Source organism: Pelobates fuscus, chromosome 5, assembly GCF_036172605.1.
Source record: "Pelobates fuscus isolate aPelFus1 chromosome 5, aPelFus1.pri, whole genome shotgun sequence".
Taxonomy (NCBI): domain Eukaryota; kingdom Metazoa; phylum Chordata; class Amphibia; order Anura; family Pelobatidae; genus Pelobates; species Pelobates fuscus.
In genome coordinates, this window is record NC_086321.1 from 139,094,420 (window position 1) to 139,117,889 (window position 23,470).

Sequence of the window (23,470 nt, forward strand, 5' to 3'; positions counted from 1 at the left end):
GTTGTCATCATGACGTCGGCTGCTGAGCGCCGCGTCATAAAAGGAAGTAGATCCCTCGCGGCCGGCGTTATAAACGACCCAGGGGACCGCGAGGAACGAGTGATTCAGCCCTTTTGGAGGCAAGAACGTCCAAATGTCTCACCTCCTCAGAGGTAGAGACAACAGGTACCCTGACAGTACCCCCCCTCTCAGAAACGCCCACGGGGCGGAAGGAACCGGGACGGGATGGAAAACGGGAGTGAAAAGCCCTGCGGAGGCGAGGCGCATGCACATCCTCCTGAGGTACCCAAGACCTCTCCTCAGGTCCATATCCTTTCCAATCAACCAGATATTGTAACTTCCCCCTAGAGATTCGAGAATCGATGATGGAGTTGATTTCATATTCCTCCTGTCCCTCAACCTGAACAGGGCGAGGAGAGGATACAAAAGAGGAAAACTTGTTACATACTAGAGGTTTCAACAAGGAAACATGAAAGGAGTTAGGAATGCGTAAGGCAGATGGGAGAGCCAGACGATACGCAACTGGGTTAATTCGAGTCAGAACCTTGTAAGGACCAATGTAACGAGGAGCGAACTTCATAGAAGGAACCTTTAAGCGAATGTTTTTGGTACTCAACCATACTCTATCACCTGGAACAAAGACAGGAGCCGCCCTTCTATGCTTATCAGCGTGTTTCTTGAACAACATAGAGTTATGCAGAAGAATTTGTCGAGTCTGATCCCACAACTTCCTCAAATTGGCAACATGAACATCAACCGACGGTACCCCTTGGGAAGGGGAAACCGAGGGAAGAATGGAAGGATGAAAGCCATAATTCATGAAAGGGACTAGAACGAGTAGAATCACAAACGAGATTGTTGTGTGCAAACTCCGCCCAAGGAATCAGACCAACCCAATCGTCCTGGTGTTCGGAAACAAAACAACGCAAATATTGTTCAATCTTTTGGTTGGTGCGTTCAGCAGCTCCGTTAGACTGAGGATGATAGGCAGAAGAGAAATTCAATTTGATACCCAGTTGAGAACAGAATGATTTCCAAAAACGGGAAACAAATTGGGAACCTCTATCGGAAACAATTTCGGAAGGTATCCCATGTAAACGAAAAATCTCTCTAGCGAATATCTCAGCCAATTCAGGAGAAGATGGAAGTTTAGGTAAAGGCACGAAATGTGCCATCTTAGTAAACCTGTCAACCACCGTGAGAATCACAGTCTGTTTTTTAGAAGCAGGTAAATCGACAATGAAGTCCATGGCCAAACAGGTCCATGGTTTCTCAGGGATCTCCAAGGGATGCAAAAACCCACATGGAAGTGTCTGAGGTCGTTTAGTCTTCATACAGACCTCACATGCTTCAACAAAATCCCCAATATCTTTACGTAATGAAGGCCACCAGAAGTCTTTAGATATTAGGGAACTGTCAGGATCGGGACAGGGATCCAACACGCAGAGTACAAAGTGTAGTAGGTACGTATACCGGACCTTAGAATGGCCGGACTTAACGTAAGGAGTAAGTAGAGAATGGTCAGAGACAAGCCGAGGTCGAGGGAACGAGAAGACAGGTAAGCGAGAGACAAGCCGGGTCAAAGGATAACAGAGATAAGCAGAGTAATACAAACAAGCCGGGTCAGAACCAAAGAGACAATAGACATACAAGAGCACTGAGTGACTAGACTGGCTAGAACCACGACAGGGCAATGAGCAAATGCGGGAAGCTCTATTAAATACCCCGGTTCTAGGAGGTACTCACACCCCTGACGAGTCCTGGTTCGTGTTCAGGGTTTGAGTGACAGGTCGAGCAGGCTTGGCGTCATGACGTCGGCTACTGAGCGTCACGTCATAAAAGGGCGTGGATCCCTCGCGGCCGGCGTGTAACCGACCGGAGGAACCGCGAGGAACGGAGGAAACAGCCCTTCTGAACGGGAAAACGTCTAAGTCTCTCCTCTTCTCAGAGGTAGAGACTACAGGTACCCTGACAGGAACACGTCTTGCGAATGCCAGGATGCCCAGCCACCTTACTGTTGTGAAAGCATTCTAATAGTTCCCGTTGTAGCTCAGGAGGAACAAAATACCGCGCCCCGGGACCCTGTCTAGGAGCCAGATGTTGTAACTTCATGATCTCGGCAAGCAACGGAGAATGAATCTTGAGACTCGTGTAGGCGATAATATTACACTTGGGAACTATAGAAGACAAAACCGTCTCAGATATAGTAGAAGGCTCATGTTGGCGAGACAAAGCATCGGCCTTAGAATTCTTAGAACCAGGTCTATAAGTGAGCACGTAATTGAAATGAGTGAGGAACAAGGACCAACGAGCTTGCCTGGCGGCAGTGGCGTACATACCGGGGTCGCAGGGGTCGCGGCTGCGACCGGGCCCGGCCCACCAGGGGGCCCGGCCGCCCTGCGACCCGGTATGTATGTCACTGGGCCAGCCTCTTCTCCTGGGGGGCCCAGGAGCCGGCCACCTCCGGGCCCCCCGAGGCTGGCCCTGCTGTCATCCGGGTGGCCGGTACTGCGGGCGCGCGAGGGAGCACTGTCTCCTGGGTGCTTCCTCTTCAGCTCCCTCGCGCACCGCACTGATACCGGAGCCGGAAGATGACGTCATCTTCCGGCTCCGGCATCAGTACGCGGCGCGCGAGGGAGCTGAAGAGGAAGCACTCAGGAGACAGTGCTCCCTCGCGCGCCCGCCAGCCTGCCTGCCCGCCGGGTGACCGGCCCCCCAGGAGCCCAGCAGCACCACTGGACCCCAGGGAATCCCCTCAGCTCTCCCACAGGTAAGGAGGCTGGGGGGATTTAAAAAAAAATGTGTTTGTGAGTGTTAGTGTTAGTGAGTGTGTGTTAGAGTGTGAGTGTATGTTAGTGTGTGTTTGTGAATGTATGTTAGTGTTAGTGAGTGTGTGTTAGAGTGTTAGTGTGTGTTTGTGAGTGTGAGTGTATGTTAGTGTTAGTGAGTATGTGTTAGAGTGTGAGTGTATGTTAGTGTTAGTGAGTGTGTGTTAGAGTGTGAGTGTGTGTGTGTTTGTGAGTGTGAGTGTATGTTAGTGAGTGTGTGTTTGTGAGTGTGAGTGTATGTTAGTGTTAGTGAGTGTATGTTAGTGTGTGTTTGTGAGTGTGAGTGTATGTTAGTGTTAGTGAGTATGTGTTAGAGTGTTAGTGTGTGTTAGTGTTAGTGAGTGTGTGTTAGGGTGTGAGTGTGTGTTTGTGAGTGTGAGTGTATGTTAGTGTTAGTGAGTGTGTGTTAGAGTGTGAGTGTGTGTGTGTTTGTGAGTGTGAGTGTATGTTAGTGAGTGTGTGTTTGTGAGTGTGAGTGTATGTTAGTGTTAGTGAGTGTATGTTAGTGTGTGTTTGTGAGTGTGAGTGTATGTTAGTGTTAGCGAGTGTGTGTTTGTGAGTGTGAGTGTATGTTAGTGTGTGTGAGTGTGTGTGAGTGTGTGTGTGTGTGTTAGTGAGTGTGTTTGTGTGTGAGTGTGAGTTAGTGTGTGTGAGTGTATGTTAGTGTGTGTTTGTGTGTGTGAGTGTATGTTAGTGTATGTTAGTGTGTGTGAGTGTATGTTAGTGTGTGTGAGTGTATGTTAGTGTGTGTGAGTGTTAGTGTGTGAGTGTATGTTAGTGTGTGAGTGTGTGTTAGAGTGTGAGTGTGTGTTAGTGAGTGTGTTAGTGTATGTTAGTGTGTGTTTGTGAGTGTGAGTGTATGTTAGTGTGTGTGAGTGTGTGTTAGCGTGTGTGTGTTAGTCTTAGAGTGTGTGTGTGAGTGTATGTTAGTGTGTGTGTGTGTGTGTTAGAGTGTGTGTTAGTGTGTGTGTCTGTTACGGAGTATGTTTGTGTGCATCGGTTAGTGAGTGTGTATGTATGTCTGTCACTGAGTGTGTGTCTGTCAGTAAATGTGTGCGTCTGTTCATGAGAGTGTGTGTGTGTGTGTCTTAAGCACTTACCTTTCTCCAGCGCCGGACTCCCTTGGCGCTGGGAATCTCTCCGCCTCTCAGCTCCGAATACACATGCGTGGCATGAGCCACGCGCGCATTCAAACCGCCCATAGGAAAGCATTATTCAATGCTTTCCTATGGACGTTCAGCGTCTTCTCACTGTGATTTTCACAGTGAGAATCGCAGAAAATCCTCTAGCGGCTGTCAATGAGACAGCCACTAGAGGCTGGATTAACCCTCAGTGAAACATAGCCATTTCTCTGAAACGGCTATGTTTTCAGCTGCAGGGTTAAAACTAGAGACCTGGCACCCAGACCACTTAATTGAGCTGATGTGATCTGGGTGTCTGTAGTGGTCCTTAAAGTGTATGTGTTTATGCATGCACTGGCGTACATACCGCGGTCACACAGGTCGCAGCCCTGCGACCCGGTGCCCGCCGCCATGTGTTGCGGCCCCTGCCCGCGCAGCGTAAGCGCGCACGCGGGGGGGCCCACGGATCAGTTTTCGCACCGGGGCCCCATGGGTTGTGTGTACGCCACTGCCTGGCGGACAAGCGTTTAGCCTCCCCAATATAGGACAAGTTCTTGTGATCCGTCAAAATAGAAACAGGATGTAAAGTCCCCTCCAATAAATGTCTCCACTCCTTCAAAGCCATGATAACAGCTAGTAGTTCCCTGTCACCGATATCATATCTGCTTTCAGGCCCAGACAATTTCTTGGAAAAAAAACCACATGGATGTAACGGTTTATCCACACCTAGCCTTTGAGACAAGATAGCACCTATACCTGTCTCTGAGGCGTCTACCTCGAGTAGAAAAGGCAAAGTAGTATCGGGGTGAACTAAAATTGGCGCAGAAGCAAAAAGTTCCTTGAGTGTCTTGAAAGCAACGAGAGCTTCAGTAGACCAATTCTTAGTGTCAGCCCCCTGTTTGGTCATATTAGTAATAGGAGCAATAATAGAAGAGTACCCTTTAATGAAGCGCCTATAATAATTGGAGAATCCAATAAACCTCTGAATGGCCTTGAGACCCCTGGGTAATGGCCAATCTAAAATAGATTGGAGTTTATCCTGATCCATCTTAAAGCCTTCCCCAGAAATCACGTAACCAAGAAAATTTATCTGAGATTGGTCAAAACTACATTTCTCCAATTTGCAGTACAACCCATGTTGTAGGAGTTTGCGCAATACCCTTCTGACTTGTCTGTGGTGGGTCTCAATTTCTCTAGAGTGTATTAGTATATCATCCAAATATACAATGACACAATCATGCTGAAATTCCCTAAGAACTTCATTGATCAGATCCTGAAATACTGCCGGTGCATTACAAAGCCCAAAAGGCATTACCGTGTACTCATAATGCCCATAACGGGTATTGAACGCTGTTTTCCACTCGTCTCCCTGCTGAATTCTCACCAAGTTATACACTCCTCTGAGATCTAACTTGGTGAAAATCTTAGAACCCTTTAAACGATCAAAGAGCTCAGTAATCAAAGGGATCGGGTATGCATTTCTAATAGTTATTTTATTCAAGCCTCGATAATCAATGCAAGGTCTTAACGTGCCATCCTTCTTATTCACAAAAAAAAAACCTGGCCCGGCAGGGGAGGAGGATCTCCTAATGAATCCTTTGTGTAGGTTCTCACGGATATACTCCTCTAAGACTACGTTCTCTTTAGTGGATAAAGGATATACATTGCCCCTCGGAGGCATAGTACCAGGTAGAAGGTTAATCTTACAATCAAAGGACCTGTGTGGAGGTAAAGTATCAGCATTCTTCTTGTCAAAAACTGCCCTTAAATCCAGGTACAAGGGCGGTATTTGCATATCAGTAGACTGGGTAGAAATAACCGGTGTATTAACTACGCAAAGTGGCGAGACTTTCTGTAAACACCTGCTCTGGCAACCCTGACCCCATGAAGTTATCTCCCCTAGTTCCCAATCAATAATAGGGTTATGTTTCTTTAACCATGGATACCCCAGGACTATAGGAACAGAAGGAGACGAGATAAGCATAAGAGATATAACCTCCTCGTGTAAGATACCAACAGTCAAGTTAACAGGTATGGTCTCACGAGAAATAACAGGTTCAGATAATGGTCTACCATCAATAGCCTCAACGGCCAACGGAGTATCCCTTAGCTGGGATGGGATAGAGTGTTTAGTAACAAAAACTTGGTCGATAAAGCTCTCAGCAGCTCCGGAATCTATCAATGCCATAGTTTTTAGTACTCCCTTCTCCCAAGCTAAAGAAACAGGCAGCAAAAGTCTGTGCTCTTTATAATTGTGTATAGAGGACAAAATAGAAACACCCAAGGCCTGTCCCCTAGAGAAACTTAGGTACGAGCGTTTCCCGGGCGATTAGGACAATTTAGGCGTAGATGCCCTCAATACATACACAACCCCTCCCTTCTCCTGTACTGTCTCTCCTCTTCTGAGAGGCGAGTATTGCCTATCTGCATAGGTTCTGAAAAAACTGGAATTGTGGATTGAGAATTTTGAAATAAGGGAGCAAGTTTAAAGGAAGATCTACGAGTACTATCTCGAGTGTTCTGTCTCTCTCTTAAACGTTCATCAATACGAGAAATGAAAGAAATTAAATCCTCTAAATTTTCAGGGAGCTCTCTAGTAGCAACCTCGTCTAGAATTACATCTGATAACCCGTTTAAAAATACGTCTATATAAGCCTGTTCATTCCACTTAACTTCTGCCGCCAATGACCTGAACTCTAGTGCATAATCCACAAGGGTTCGGTTATCTTGTCTAAGGCGCAACAGTAATCTAGCTGCATTGACCCTTCTACCCGGAGGGTCGAAAGTTCTTCTAAAGGCAGCGACAAAAGCATTATAATTATAGACTAACGGGTTATCATTCTCCCACAGATGATTGGCCCATCTCAGAGCTTTATCAATGAGTAGAGTGGTAATGAATCCAACCTTCGCCCTATCTGTAGGGTAGGAGCGAGGTTGTAATTCAAAATGAATACCAATTTGGTTTAAGAAACCACGACACTTCTCCGGAGAACCCCCATAACGTACAGGAGGGGTAATACGGGAAGAAGCACCTACAGTGGCTACTTCTAGACTTGAACTTACAGGAGAGATGGACGTAGCTCGCATCTCCTCTGGTGGATTACTAGAACGAGATAATAAGGCCTGCAGCACTAGAGCCATCTGGTCCATTCTGTGATCCATGGCGTCAAACCTAGAGTCGGAAGAACCAACCTGAGTGTTTGTACCTGCAGGATCCATGACCCTGTCGTAATGTCAGGATAGGCACAGGGATCCAACACGCAGAGTACAAACAGGTAATAGGTACGTATACCGGACCTTAGAATGGCCGGACTAACGTAGGAGTAAGTAAAGAATGGTCTAGAGACAAGCCGAGGTCGAAGGAACGAGAGAGCAGGTAAGCGAGAGACAAGCCGAGTCAAGGGTAATAGAGGTAAGCGAGGTATAACAAACAAGCCGGGTCAAAACCAAAGAGACAGAATAATAACAAGAGCACTGAGTGACTAGACAAGCTAGAACCACGACAGGGCAATGAACAGATGTAGAAAGCCCTACTTTATACCCTGGTTCCAGATAGGTAAGCACGCCCCCGACGAGTCCTCATTCGTGCTCGGGACTTGATTGACAGGTCGGGACGGGTTGTCGTCATGACGTCGGCTGCTGAGCGCCGCGTCATAAAAGGAAGTAGATCCCTCGCGGCCGGTGTGTAAACGACCCAGGGGACCGCGAGGAACGAGTGATTCAGCCCTTTTGGAGGGAAGAACGTCCAAATGTCTCACCTCCTCAGAGGTAGAGACAACAGGTACCCTGACATAAACTCATTATCTACATACACACACATTACTACACACCACTAAAATTATTGCTTCACACATAGACACTACTACACATGCTGTCAAATGCACACAGATTTCTATATGCATACATGCAACCTGCTATAAACAGTGCTAGAAATATAGAGTACTACACACATACACGCACATTATTAACACGTTCAGATTTTTTATTTTAAGCCACCCTCTTTGCAAGTTACTGGAGGGTGGCTACCCTGAGGTCTAATGAAGTTTAGGCAGATATATTGCTGTGGGCTTCTGGCTCCTCTTCTAAACTCCTGTGCGACTTCCATGCATGGTGAGAGGAAGTGATCTGACATAATTTCCTCCCAGCACAAGCGAGAAGACGGGCAGTCAGTGTGGTCAATTAAAGGGCCCAGTCTACTGTTAATTGCATGCGTGCCCAAAGAAGACCACTAAAGCCCTTTGGCTTACGGACAAACTTTCTGTGTTAAGAGTTTTTCCTATTTTGTTCATTCTGCAAAAGGTGGAGATTTCAATAAAGATTGACTTTTATAAATTAACCAAGTTACAAGGTTGTCAATCAGACAACATGTCTCTCACTCTCACCCCAACACCACACTACCACACTAACCCTGTCACATTCACAACCCCCCACAATGCCACACACCCTGCCACACTCACCCCCATTGCTTCAATGCTTTTTCATGGGGATTTAACCAATGCTGGATCAGTGAGATGATCAAAAGTCGTCTAGCAAGCAGGAAGTTCCTCTACTGGCTTTCTTAGTCCTGCAATGAGACCAAACCCATCCCTTTGTCTGTTGGTGTCACTCATGAGACCAAACCCACCTCTATGTCTGTTGGTGTCTTGCATACTGAGAACATTATCTTCTAGGTTCTTTCCTCTCCTACCTGTCCTGTTGTGTTGTGTTTTCCCTGGTTGGTAAAACACAATCCAGTCATCAATTGGGAGACTGGGGAGATTACTAAATGGAGTACCAAGTGTCAACAAGAGTGTCTTACTTAAGTTAAGCCCATACTAATTATCAATGTCCCTACTTCTACACCTCTATCCACAGAAGTACCTCCACAATACCTAGATCTCAGTTAGGTATTTGACAAAAGGGAAGCTGACAAGCTTCCACTTCCTCGATCTTACGATTGTGCGATTGATCTCCTTCCTGGGACTATGCCACCTAAAGGAAGAGTTTATCTACTTTGTGTTAAGGAGAACATGGTCATGGAATAGTACATCAGAGAATCTTTAGCTAAAGGATTTATTAGAAGGTCCTTTTCCCCCAATGGTGCACAGCTAATTTTTGTATCTAAAAAAGGAAGATGACCTAAGACCTTGTATCGATTTATAGGGGACTGAATCGTATTATGGTTTGTAACGTATATCCTATCCCCTTGCTTACTGAATTGTTTAATCGTTGTAAAGGCTCCAAGGTATTTACCAAATTAGACCTCAGGGGTGCTTATAATTTGGTTAGGATCTGGGAGGGAGACGAGTGGAAGACGGCTTTTAATACCAGTGGCATTGTGTGTATTTGGTTATGCCTTTGGGGTTGTGCAATGCCCCGGCTGTCTTCCAGGATCTCATGAATGATGAAGTGAGAGATTTGTTGCCCATATGCATCGTTGTATATCTAGATGACATTCTATTACATTCTCCTGATCTTGAGACACATTACAAACATGTCCGACTGGTTTTAACTACGTTATTAGAGTATGGATTGTTTTGTAAATTGGAGACATGTTCATTTCATCACTCCGTTTCTGGGATATGTCATTTCCTAATCAGGTTTTACTATGGATCCTTCTAAACTTAAGGCTATTCTAACATGACCTCTTCCACAAGGTCTAAAAGCCATACAACATTTTATTGGAAGTTTATAAAAAAAAAAAATCACATATACAGGCACTCTCTTATCCGTACATGGTGCAAAGTATCCAGATAGCCCAAAAACCTCCTAATAATCAGAAATGAATAATTGATACTGCACTCAAAAAAATTTTTTTTTTTTTAAAAAGTATGAAGTTATATTTAATGAAATAGTAAATTTGATAGTTATGTTTTCAGATATATACATACATTTCAGACAATAATTTAAAGTGAATAAATCCCATAGAAACCAGTGTAATTTCATGTGCAAAGAAGGATCATAACAAGAGCTGACTCATAAGTATAAAGTTCTGTAGTTTCAAAGAAAATTCCATATATGGACTATTTGACAAATACTGACAGGGAAATGTATACGATTATGCAAAGATGTGTACACAAAAAAATTGTTTTGAAAAAATTTAAATGAAAAAATAAATAAAAATAAAAAAAGAGAAAAATAAATAAAAATAAAAATAAAAAAATAAGAAAAAATGTATATACAGTCCAGTGTGCACACTCTATAGAACTTTGTAGTATTTTGGGTGGATCTCACCAATATGTCCTGAAGTGGCAAAGTCCAAATCCCGATGAAGCATCCATGCTGTAACTGTCCTGGTGGTCTAAATTGTTCCTTCCTGCTTTGAGGGAAGCTTCACATCCTTCACGTCCTTGTCAAACACATATAAGGGGAGTGCTGGCTCTTGAAATGTCAGGCAGGCAGCCCACCCAACATTTTAGGTTACTGTCTTTGGCTTGTTTATTCATCTCTCTGCTCTCTGTGTTCCTGAACTTGGATTGTTTCTCGTTTATGCTGTTTTCTCCTATGCATGACCTCGGCTTTCTCTCGGACTACTCTTTACATTAAATCCGGCAATTCTAAGGTCCGGTAATATGTTGTATATATAATTTCAGAAGATTAGGGTCTTTGAGTGTTGGATTCTCCTTCCTAGTCATGGCAATATCAATGTAAAATTGCTTAAATAAGAATAGGATATAAAAAGTCCCAAAGAGAAAGTCCCTATGGTTCTAATATAAAACTTGCTGGAAATAATATCCTTGGAGGTCAACTGTTATCCTCATGGCTGAATAAATAATCAGGTCTTTTAGTAGAGATGATGCGTTTTCTTAAAGTTGTCCCATATGAAATAGAAACACAAAAAGACACCAATAGTGTAACCCAATATATACAGTGTCCTAGATAATGTAATGACAAAGGTACACCTTCTACAAGGAGAGAGCCTCCAATCAGCTTTTAGAGAAGGCTTTGAGTGGAAAAATCCCCGCTTGGATAAAACTGGAGACGTCCCTTTAGATATTCATGATACAGTTGGCATATGAAATAAATGGAATAAAATATAGTGCTCTCTGCGTTAAATAGTGGTACTAGAAAAAAATTGCAATGAAATCTCCTTACATTTTTGGGAGCATCATCTGCTCCATGGAATCAGCATGGGTGGTATGATCCCAACCAAAGATATATGTAGGTAGATTTGGAGGAAAGTGCAAGTGCTTAGAGAAGTTCCTAAGGAGAGAGCCTCCAATTAGCTCTTAGATAACTCTTTGAACGGAACAATCCTTGCTCTTGGATAACATTGAAAGTATATCTATTTCAATGTACAATGCCCTTAGTGAAATAAACAAACTAATCAGTTTTGCGGAGGCCGAGAACTTCAGTTTGGTGGGTGGAGGGTCCTTACACTATATCTCTACTTATATTAGTAAGTTTGTTTATTGCACTAAGGACATTGCACATTGATAAAGGGACCCGAATCATTGTTTTTTTTTGTGCTCTTCATTAATTTCATTAGGGTTCACTAGTCGCCATTTTCAACTAAAGTGTGTTTGGTGATTTTTCTATGTTTATGCAATATATTTCCTTTGCTGAAGAACCACAACATTGGTTTTCATATTTGCTGCAGTAGTGTATGAATGTTATTTGATTTTTGACACATGTATTTCTTTTTTTGTTTTTGCATATATGTAATGAGCACTTAGTGAACCAATCTTGCTGCCAGGTGCATACTCCAGCATGATAAAATAGCTAAAGTAAAGAGCACACTTAAAGGACTTAAAACATAAACAAAACAGTTTAATTTTTTGCAATTTTGCAACACCATTACCATTTCAGTTCAGTTTTTTCCTTATTGTGTCAAGGTAATAGAACTAAAAAATGTACTACATGCTAATGTATGTCTGCTTAAAATAAAGCAGTTGTTTTGTTTATTTTGAAGGCCTACGAGTGCTTTCCTTCACGTTGAAGAAATTTTAAATTTTAAGAAAAGTTTTAATCTTTTCTACCTCTATATCTGCACATTATGCTGGCATGATACATTATAGGGCGATATATAATTTTTTTCCAGGGCTGCTTTTAGTTCATAGTCCAGCCTTGACTGCAGAAGCCTTGTCGTTCCAATGGGGAGAATGTGGTCTGCACCTCTGCTGTGCAGATCACTATAAGAACTCCCTCATGGTCCCGATACTCCAGGTAGTCCCGATAATTTTTCTCTGGCACTTAGCAGAGTCATTGAAAAGTGCAGGGATCAAGGTGGAGCTCTGAGGTGCAGACCACTTGCTCCCTCAATGTAGTAAGGGGGTACAGGGCTGAGCTAGGAAGTATTTTATTCACCTTGCATGTTCAAACAGGATGCCTCCTCAGAGTCAGAACTGCTTTCACCTGTCATGGGGAATGCCTGGGGATGGTGGTAGAGACTTGAGTAATGTTGGTTTCAGTTTATAAAAAAAAATATCAGATGGTTTAGTAGGATCTGTGGTCTTTAGTTATTTTCTACTCTACTCCAAGAAAAAACCTCACAAGCAACTTTTTAATCTTTTTTTATTTTTTTACTGTGTGTATATGTATGTATGTATGTGTATATATATATATATATATATATATATATATATAGAGAGAGAGAGAGAGAGAGAGAGAGAGAGAAAGAGATAAATATATATATATATAGTACTGTCCTACTGTCACTCCTTACTTACATTTGTTTTAATAAAAAGAATGAGTCCATATAAGTAAAAATATTGTATCAGCAGTTAAACTTATCATCCGACCCCTGTGAACCACAAGTCTTCATCAAGTCACAGCTAATAATTTACTGCAATCCACTATTCACATGCATTACACAGCTCACTCAGAGAGATGTTAATAACAGAGTATAAGCAATCACTGTACAATTTATTCCAGCCATAGATCAAAGTTCTTAGTCCCTCAGAGACCATTGTTAGCAATCATGATACATAGCTTCAATAAATTGTGCACCTTAAACTGTATAACATATTTGTACAATGAAGTCAGCAGAAAAGCACAGTGCTGTTTTTGACACAGAACTGCTATTTCAGGACAGTTTTCAAATTGGAGCTTAATATAGATACACACACACACACACACACACACAGACACATTTATCTATTAGATTCTATCAGCACAACGTATTTAGTACTTCGCTATAAGTTGTCAGAAATACTTCATCTCCTAATAGAACCGAACCAGCACCATATTGTGTGATACATAATCATACACATCATATAAAACATGGTGTAGGATCTGGCAATCATACATAGGCAGAAGTGGATGATACACAGTGTATATACATACAAGGGCTATATCTATTTAATCTAGATTATTATTTATTATGAATGTGTATCTATAGTTCCTCCAAACCAGACACATACCTATGTCACAGTTTTTTTTGAAGAAGATGATTATGGCAACCTAAAAAAAGACTACTAAAATGTCCTATATCGTACACTTATAACCACCATCTACAATCCACTGGAGTTAAAACCATTTCATTATTTATTATGCAATATGCAGAAAACTATGTATGAGAGTATGTATGAAGTTAATGAAAACCGAGAACATAGATGTGCTGGCGCTTCTAATATAAAACAGTAAATGACCAGTGGGTGTAATAAAGGTGCATTCCCCTTCCACCATACATAAACATAAAACAATTACAATCACAGTGAACACTTGGTATGAACATTGTGAACAGTATATACTTAAAAACTGGATTACAGGAAAAGTAGCCACATCTTGAAAAAATAAAAACAAATACACATAATGCTTTCTGTAATAATATAGTATAGAAAAAGAAGAATAAGACCCACAAAGATAGAGCTCTGTCAGGCTCTATACAGGGCCGTCTTTACCGCGGGGCAAACGGGGCAGCTGCCCCGGGCCCATTTACTCCCGAGGGGCCTGAAGCAGCTGCACCGTGGGCCCTGCTTGCCTCAAGCATTTCTCCCACCCGCCGGTGCAGCCGCACACTAAGGAGGCCCACCTGGTGGCCCATGCACTAAGGGCCACACGGTGGGCTTCTGTCAGCAGGGGCCGTGTCTTGGGCTCAGGCGCTCTAAGAGCGTGACCGGGCACTCTTGCTTTTCGGCAGCCGGTTGGGAGGAAGTGAAGGCCGTGCATCACTTCCTCCCATAAAGAGAGGAGCGCGCGGGAGGAGGAAGAGGCAGAGCAGAAGGGATCTGGGCCGAGCTAGCCAGACCTCAACTCCCAACAGCTTCAGCCACCCTCCAAGGTAGGAAACTGGAGGGTGGTTTTAATAGTGTAAATTTTGTGTGTGTGTGTCAGTATGTCTGTCAGTGTACGTGTCAGTATGTCTGTCAGTATGTCTGTCAGTATGTCTGTCAGTATGTCTGTCAGTATGTCTGTCAGTATGTCTGTCAGTGAGTGTGTCAGTATGTCTGTCAGTGAGTGTGTCAGTATGTATGTCAGTGAGTGTGTCAGTATGTATGTCAGTGAGTGTGTCAGTATGTCTGTCAGTGAGTGTGTCAGTATGTCTGTCAGTGAGTGTGTCAGTATGCCTGTCAGTGAGTGTGTCAGTATGTCTGTCAGTGAGTGTGTCAGTATGTCTGTCAGTGAGTGTGTCAGTATGTCTGTCAGTGTGTGTGCCAGTATGCTTGTCAGTATGTCTGTTAGTTTATGTGTCAGTATGTCTGTCAGTGTGTGCCAGTATGTCTGTCAGTGTATGTGTCAGTATGTCTGTCAGTTTATATGTCTGTGTAAGTATGTCTATCAGTGTATGTTTGTGTGTCAGTTTGTCTCTCCATGTCTGTATATCTGTGTGTATCTATATGAAGTCCGTGTGTGTATCTGTGTATCTGCAAGTGTGTCAGGTGTGTATATGTGTGCTGTGTAACTGCATGTGTGTCAGTGTTTGTATTGTGTATGTCAGGATGTGTACCGGTGTGTCTGTATGGGTGTCAGTGTGTATCTGTATGCTGTCTTTGTGTGTTTCTGTGTATCTGTATGTTATTAGTATGTGTGTCTGTGTATCTAAATGTGTGTCAGGTTGTCTATGTGTCAGTGCGTGTATGTTTGTGTGTGTATATGTGCATACATCTCAACATTCACACGCTAACACTACACACAAATACACCCCTGCATTCAAGCTTCAGCACTACATACAAATACACGTCTGTGTTAAACACCAACATTATATGTATACACACCCCTGCATTCAAAAACCACCACTACACATAAATGCATGCTTACATTCAAACACCAACACCACATACAAACATATTCCATACAAATACCTGTTTACATTGCAACACACAAAAACTGATTGGTGTTAAATACAAACATGGGTAAATGGTAGAACCCCAGCTGTCAAGGCATTGCTGGAGTTGCACGACAGATGGGGATCTACCTTTTAAACATCCTTGCAATAGGGAGGCCCAAAAAATATTTTTGCACCTCTCTACTTTAGGTTACACTGTGTTAAGGGTGATAACGTGATTGCACACCTGGGGAGGGTGTACAGTGTCCAGGGGGCCCAAGCAAATACTTTGCCCAGGATCCAATCAATATTAAAAGACGGCCCTAGCTCTATATCAATAGCTTCAAAGGTGCCTATACAGGCTAGCAATGATCTTCCAGGACAGAGACACCGTATACCATAAAGGTCCAAGAAATATATACGTTATTACTCCAAACAATATAAAACACTCAAGAAAATAACAGAATAAAATTAAAAATATAAATGTATAAGGAAACTTCAGGACTTGAAAATTTACATAAAAGCAGTGTATAATAGCCTGAAAAATCACCAGAAATGTCCTTAAAGAAACTCCCCAGTAGAAGCAGGCAAATGCGTTTTGGCTCCCGATTGAGTCTTCTTCAGTACTGTCAAACCTCTTACCTGGCACGTTTGGTATCATGGAGGGATACTTAAAGGAACACTATAGGGTCAGGAACACAAACTTATTCCTGACCCTATAGTGTTTAACCCACCATTTAGTTGGCTTGCCCCGCCTTAGCCCCCATTAAAAGCTAATAAAACTCACCTTATTTTCAGCGCCGCGTGGATCTGCTGGCTCTGGCACCGCCCCCTGAGTGACATCAGAATTTGCCGATTTTTAGCCAATAGCATTGAATTGGCTAAAATCGGCAAGGGGACGGGGCCAAGCACCGTTTTGGCCAATCAGCACCTCCTCAGAGGTGGATTGAATTTGAAAAAAAAAATGTGAGAGTGTTAATATGTGTGTGTGTGTATGTCTGTTAGTGAACATATGACATCCAGAAATACATTTGATAATAACAATACACTTGTGCAAAATAAGAATGAGCTGAAAACATTTAGAGATTGTGACAAACCCTGGATTTGATATACACATGAATGAGCACAAAAACATTAACAAACACCTCACCATTACGACACTGAATTTAAAATCTTTACATTACATGCTCCCTGTGATACTTTTGATTTTTGTGATACTGTGATGCTTTCATTTTAACAGTTTAGTATGATATTGCAAGATTTTTTATATATTATACATAGGATGTCGAGCTCAGACACTGCTATTGATTAAATGGAGGATTTCATACATCATGTCTAAAGTGCTCTCAGACTGGGCATTGTTTTTCTACTCATTTTACAAAGTTCTGCATATGCCAAGCAGCTCTACACATCGGATATTTGCTATCAGTGAATCCGTTTTGTGCTGTAGGGTAAGAAGTGGAGGAGAAATTTTACCAACCCAGTACTGTGTGGTGTATTAAAGTTAAGCCTTTCCCCCAATTTATTATTTTCACTTCTGGCAATAGATTATTATTCTATATTGACAAAAATGAACTTGTGGGCACTTCCATGAGTGCCCCTATGAATAAGCCAGCACTCATATACTGTACACAAATATACTATACAAACCAAAAAAGCATTACCACTTCACACAAGATTGTAATTCATAAAATACATGTTTTCTTAGCATTATTTGCATTGTTAGACTATCATAGATTTTTGTTCAGTATAATTCCCTTAATATATAAGTAATTAACTGACAGATCTGTACCTTGTCTGGAGATAGGAGGCAGCCTGAACCCCCATTGGAGATGAATGACAACTGTCTCTGAAGCCAAAGCAATTCTTTCTGAGATTGTTTCAACAAGTGTTCCACATCGCTTGGCTTCTGACCCACTAATCCCTCCTGTAACAAAATAGTAAACAGTCAGAATAACCCTCACTTTTATTTGTATTATGTATGAATATATTTGTCCAATTTGTATTTGAGTAAAAAAAATGCCATTGTTTTTGTAATTATATGATAATCCATGTGTCCAAGAACTATTCTTCAGGTGGAGCAATCATGGGATCATAAGTAGATAGATACCTTCAAAATAGAGATAGATATTTAGGTATCTTATATTTGTGCATACTTCATGCCCATGTCATCATGCTGAAACCCATTTAATAAACTCACAACAACTATTTCTGCTTTTACCATATTTTCCGTTCCAACCAACCATTCTATTTTACATTTACATTATAACAAACTCAGATGCCTATATACTTTACTTTATTAATTTAACATATCTATCAAAATTGGGGAAGCAACATTTTGGTGAACATGGAACAACCTTCTTAAAGTCTATTGTGACTTTAATTTGATTCAAATGATAATTAAACCTCACTTTGACTGCATCACAAACAGAAATTCTAAACCAGATCTAGAGGTAGCACCAAGTGTTTGGCACAGGGCTAGGAAAAAGCACAATTCCAAAATACATTAAGAATATAGCACAAATATGCAGACACATACACAAGTGTAAACACATAACTACAACCATTTAAGCATAAAATGTATACATTTAAACTCACTGCTTGATCTTAGGAGAAGTGCCATGACATGGATTCTGGGGACCCGCAGATACTTAGTTCGAAGTTCATTAGCCAAGGCACAGGAATGAAAATGTGTTTTTACTATTGTGACAATATTAGCATGTCAGGCCTCTAAAAAAAAAAAAGTACTTACACTGATCAGCCGCAACATTAAAACAATTGACAATTGAAGTGAATAATATTAATTATATCATTACAATGGCAACTGTCAAGGGGATGGATGTATTAGGCAGCAAGTAAACAGTCAGTTCTTGATTTTCATGTGTTGAAAGCAGGAAAAATGGGCAAGCGAAAAGATCTGAGTGACCTTGACAAGGGCCAAATAGTAATGGCTAGATAACCAGGACAGAGCATCTCCAAAATGGCAAGTCTTCTAGGGTGTTCCCGGTATGCAGTGATTAGTACCTCCCAAAATGTTGCAAGGAAGGACAACTGGTGAACCGGCGTCAGGTTCATTGGTGCCCAAGACTCACTGAAGCATGTGGGGAGTGATGCTAGCTTCTGGTCTGACCACACAGCAGAGTTTCTGTAGCTCAAATTGCTGAAAAATAGAGATGTCCTGAACAGTTCGCTGGCGAATAGTTCCTGGCGAACATAGCTTGTTTACGTTCGCCACGGATGGCGAACATATGCGATGTTCGGTCCGCCCCCTATTTGTCATCATTGAGTAAACTTTGACCCTGTACCTCACAGTCAGCAGACACATTCCAGCCAATCAGCAGCAGACCCTCCCTCCTCCTGGACAGCATCCATTTTAGATTCATTCGGAAGCTGCATTTTTTTTTTTTTTTAGACAGAAGTGTGTTATATTTGAGCATGCTAGGCTTAACGTGTGTATATCATGGCTAGTTGCACTGAGGGTATGAGTATATAGCAGTACATTGTTGTGAAAGATGGCTGTCATGTTTAGGGTGTAGCTTGCACATTATCAACTGTGTATTTATATCAGCAGCTCCACCACTAGTTATAAATCAAGTGTGAGTCGCCCCATGAGATGAGACTAGTGAATAACATAATACATGAACGGTTAAGGTAAAGGCATGTAAGGAACTACGACAAGTAGGAGGTGAAATAATGACATGTTTAGACGCTTGCTACTTTACGATTAGTTAATGTGCAGAGAGCAGTTCATGTGATCAAAGGCATGGTGTGGAGGATCGGCTATAGTGGGACATGCTTGGCAGGCTGCTGTTTACTGCTTGTGCTCATCCGATCCCTTCTGGGCGCCAGGTGCAGACCCTGGGAGTCCCTGATACCTGGAACAACAAAGGCAAGTGTCTGGCTGAGTGCTGGGTTTGCGGCTTGAGGTGGTGGAAGCTTGTTTTGTCGGGTGGTCGGATCTGTCCCGGTGGTGCTTCACGTCCGGTGCGGGATTGTGGTGGCTTAAGGTGGAGGCGAGTGCTTGACGTGGGGCAGGCTTTGCATTTCTGTTTGTGCCTCCGGTCCCGTCTTTGACGCCTTTTGCGTTGGTGGATTTTAATGGGGACTGCTTCGCTTAGCTGTGGTGGAGCTTGTTGGGGCTGTTGTGGAGCTTGTTGGGGCTTCCTGTTTGTTCTTTGCTTCCAAAATTGATTAAAGAGTCTGTCCAGCTTAGACTCAATATTCTGCCATGCTTTGCTGGTACCAGGAGGACACGCGGCTGCCGCCATATTGGGAAAGTCGCAGATGAGTATGTCAGCCTGGGCGGCTGTGCTCTGTGCGTCCATTAGCTCCAGACAGCCTCTCAGGGATAACCCCCACCGGTCCGAGGGGTGGGGGGGGGTAACGGAGCTCCTGCCGGGAAGTAGCTGCTCCTGGGCATCCCAGGATCGGGAGATCGTCCGCCTCTCCCGCCCGGTGAGCACCAGGCCACATTGCCACGCGGAGGTAAGTAAGACTCTGTCGAGTTGCTGACCGCTATTAAGCATGTCGGGTCGGTCAGGTAGGAGCAACATTCGCTTTTTGATAGCTGCTTAAAGTGAGATATTGAGGGAGCTCACACGAAGTGCGTCTTTCCTCCATGACAGCTAGGCCCCGCCCCCGGAAGCTGCATTCTTAGTGAGAGGAGGGACAGTGTAGCTGCTGCTGATTTAATAGGGAAATCGATAGCTAGGCTAGTGTATTCAGTGTCCACTACAGTCCTGAAGGATTTATCTGATCTCTACTGTAAGGACAGCACCCCAAAAAGCCCTTTTTAGGGTTAGAACATCAGTCTGCTTTTTTTTTCCCTGTGTAATCTAATTGCAGTTGCCTGCCTGCCAGCATGTGTGTCAGGCTCACAGCGTATACTGTGCCCACTTGCCCAGTGACACAATAGCTTGCATTTAAAAAAAAAAAAAAAAAAACTTTTTTGACTGTAATATAATAGCAGTCAGTTTCCTTCACACGTGTGCGTTTCAGGGCCAGGGCACAGTGTCACACCAGTGCAACTCACATCTGGTGTAACAGTAGTGTACATTTAAAAAAAAAAAATTTTTTTGACTGTAATAGATTGAATAGCAGTTAGTTGTCTGCAAGCGTGTGTGTCAGGCCTACAGCGTCTATTGTGCCAACTTCTGCCAGTGCACAGTGCCACTCATATCTGTTGTCACAGTAGCTTGCACGCATAGTACCACTAATCGAAAAAAAAAAATGACAGGCAGAGGCAGGCTTTCCTTTGGCCCTAGAATAATGCCCAGTGTTCAGAGGCCACGTACCCTGAACTCGAAAAGTTCTGAGGACATAGTTGACTGGCTAACACAGGACACCCAATCTTCTACAGCTTCCGCTCGGAACCTTGACGCACCATCCTCCTCCAGCTTAGCTTCAGGCACCTCTCAAATTACCACTCGCCCGCCTGCCGCCACCACCAACACTAGCACCACAGCTGATCTGTCAGAGGAGTTATTTACACATCAGTTGGAAGAAATGAGTGATGCGCAACCATTATTGCCAGAGGATGTAGATAACAGGGATATGTCTCAATCAGGCAGCATTACACACATGGACGTACGGTGTGATGATGATGATGTTCTACCCGCTGCTGCTTCCTTTGCGGAGTTGCCTAGGTCAAAAAAGTCTAGATTACCTCACCTTTATTAAGATGAATGAGGGATGGATCCCGAAGGGACTGACAGTGGGCGATACATTCGACTAAAAAAGGCCTGATGAGAGGGACGTAACAGGGATTAAACTGATAAGAATAGTACTACTTAACACACCACTCCTATCTGGTGGCACGTTAGATTACACGCGCAGTGCCCCAAATTTGAAGCAGAAGGACCAACCAAGCATCTTTTTCCATCTCCCGATTTCTAAAATCGATGCCATATACACGTCCCCTGATAGGGGACATAACAGGGATTAAACTGATATTAATAGTACTACTTAACACACCTTATAATAACGCAGAGAGAGGCAATGCAGAGAGAGGAGTCTGAAGAAGAGGAGTCAGAGGAGGAAGGTGGCTTTGAGGAGGTGGAAGACCAAACACAGCAGGCGTCCCAGGGGGCTTGTTGTCACCTTTCGGGGACCCTTGGTGTTGTACGTGGCTGGGTGGAGGAAGAGACCTTCAATGACATGACTAGCTTGCTATCCAACCTTGTGCAAATGGGGAGTTTGCAGTTGTGCAAATGGACTGTTTGCGGTTGTTTGCGGTGCGTTAAACGGGGAGTTTGGTCTGTCACTGTGAAGCGGGCGTAACCCTTACACTACCTGATCGATACAACATCATACCTGATGTTTTAAAGCACGTTATTCCAAACAATTTAGGAATGTTAGGTGATTTATGCCCTTTATGGATTAAAACCAGACTCTGCATCAACTATGTAATTTTCCATGGGAGTTTTGCCATGGATCCCCCTCCGGCATGCCACAGTCCAGGTGTTAGTCAACTTGAAACAACTTTTCCATCACTATTGTGGCCAGAAAGAGTACCTGTGGGTTTTAAAATTCGCCTGCCTATTGAAGTCTATGGTGGTTCGCCCGGTTCGCCCGTTCGCGAACATTTGTGGAAATTCGCGTTCGCCGCTTTTATGTTCGCGACATTTCTACTGAAAAACGTAATGCTGGCTATGATAGAAAGGTGTCAGAACAAATGGTGCAGAACAAGCAGGCTTTATACTGCGTAGTATTTTGTTACTTTGTTAATTTATTTTATTGTTCTTTATATAACGTTGCTACAAATTTTGGAGGCTTTATACTGCATAGTATTTTGTTACTTTGTTAATTTATTTTATTGTTCTTTGTATAATGTTGCTACAAATTTTGGGAGTTTCCCTGAGGAAGCCCTATTTTGGGTGAAACATGTAGGATTACTCCTAGGCAACCTTTTTACTCTTAAGGCTTTTTTTAGCTTTATTTTAAATCTGGATAAATAAAAGCAGTTTTTTCACCTGTATCCTTAGTCCGGCTCTCCATATTTGCAGCATTTTGCTACAGGAAGAGGCGTCCTGGTTATAGCCCCTCATACCATCGGGGGAGGCACCCTTCTGTGATTTATTCTACTACATGTCGTGAGTGCTTACTATATTTGCGAATTTTATTATTTTCATAACAGTATTACACTATATTTTGTTTTGTGTTATATTTGTAGATCTACAGCCACTTTCTCCCATACGCTTGTCGTTGTCTTGTACCATATTAAAGGAATATTGTCTGGGATATTCCTGGAGAGGGCTACCACTATCTAAGAAGATACGTGTGTTTTTTTCCATCACATTATTGCTTTACTAAAGTGTTGGATATATTTTGTGTGTCTGTAACAATGCCATACATCCATAGGTGATCAGGGCTGTTTGTGTGATTTCTGTTATCATTATGATTTAAAAAGGATCCAAACTACTATGTGATAATAAATGGCTTCATATGATCACTATTCTTCAATAAGACTTTTTTTGCATGATCAGTCATATTTTCAAAATCAATGTCAACATTTCACGATTTATGCCACAGTATGCAAACTTTTGAGCACAACTGTAAATGATGGCAATGTCCACGAATTCAGAAGTTTTGGAAATATGTTCACAAATTCATTAAAGACATTAATCACTCCCTTGTAAATTCAATACTAGAACTTTGTTTATTTAAGAGTTTTCTGATGTTTTTTTCTAAAAATTGATAGGATAATGATAGGCCATGTTTTGATTGTGGCAATAACAGTAGTCCCCAGTCCCTAGCTCAAGAAGTTCTAACTTTGGTTTTGGAAAATAATGAATCTTGGGTTGCCATAGATCACGACTGATTCACTCAGATATCGTTGAGATGTTTGGGAAGAGAATATATATGTAAATTTCCTTTAAAATTACAATGTGTCTTATAGATAACTTAATGGTTTTTTATGTTCTCTACAGGATACTTTACCTTTGTATGCAGTGTATAATATATTTAAATAACATGTAAGCACTTTGGATGCTTTGCTTTATTAAGTTAATATGATAGTATGATACACCTTGTTTCTATCAGATCATGTTCAGTGTTATGAGGCAAAATGGAAATGTATTTTTTTGAGGTTTTTGACCTCCCTGTTTGTTTGTGTTTTTGTTTTATTTTTATTACTTATGTTTATGTTATTATAGTTCTTTTATCATTATTGCTAGAATTCTGAAAACAAATATTCAATAAAGAAATATTTGACAAGAAAATGAATTACTAAAGAGACCCTGAAAAACTACAGAAAATACTTTAACCATTATCATGTTTGCACATGAACAGAACAAATACCACAACTACCTACCCTGAGTAGATCATATAAGGAATCA

General features: G+C 42.3%; 1 protein-coding gene across 18 annotated transcripts in view; it reads right to left on the minus strand.

Annotated features, from left to right (window-relative positions):
- The window catches only part of RIMBP2 (RIMS binding protein 2), a 547,982-nt gene that overhangs the window by 325,775 nt on the left and 198,737 nt on the right, over nt 1-23,470 (minus strand). For all 18 annotated transcript variants that reach the window (XM_063454348.1, XM_063454352.1, XM_063454358.1 and 15 more), the window contains exon 5: nt 16,927-17,061. In XM_063454348.1, the coding sequence (XP_063310418.1) occupies nt 16,927-17,061 (135 nt within the window). The remainder of the gene's footprint in view (nt 1-16,926; nt 17,062-23,470) is intronic.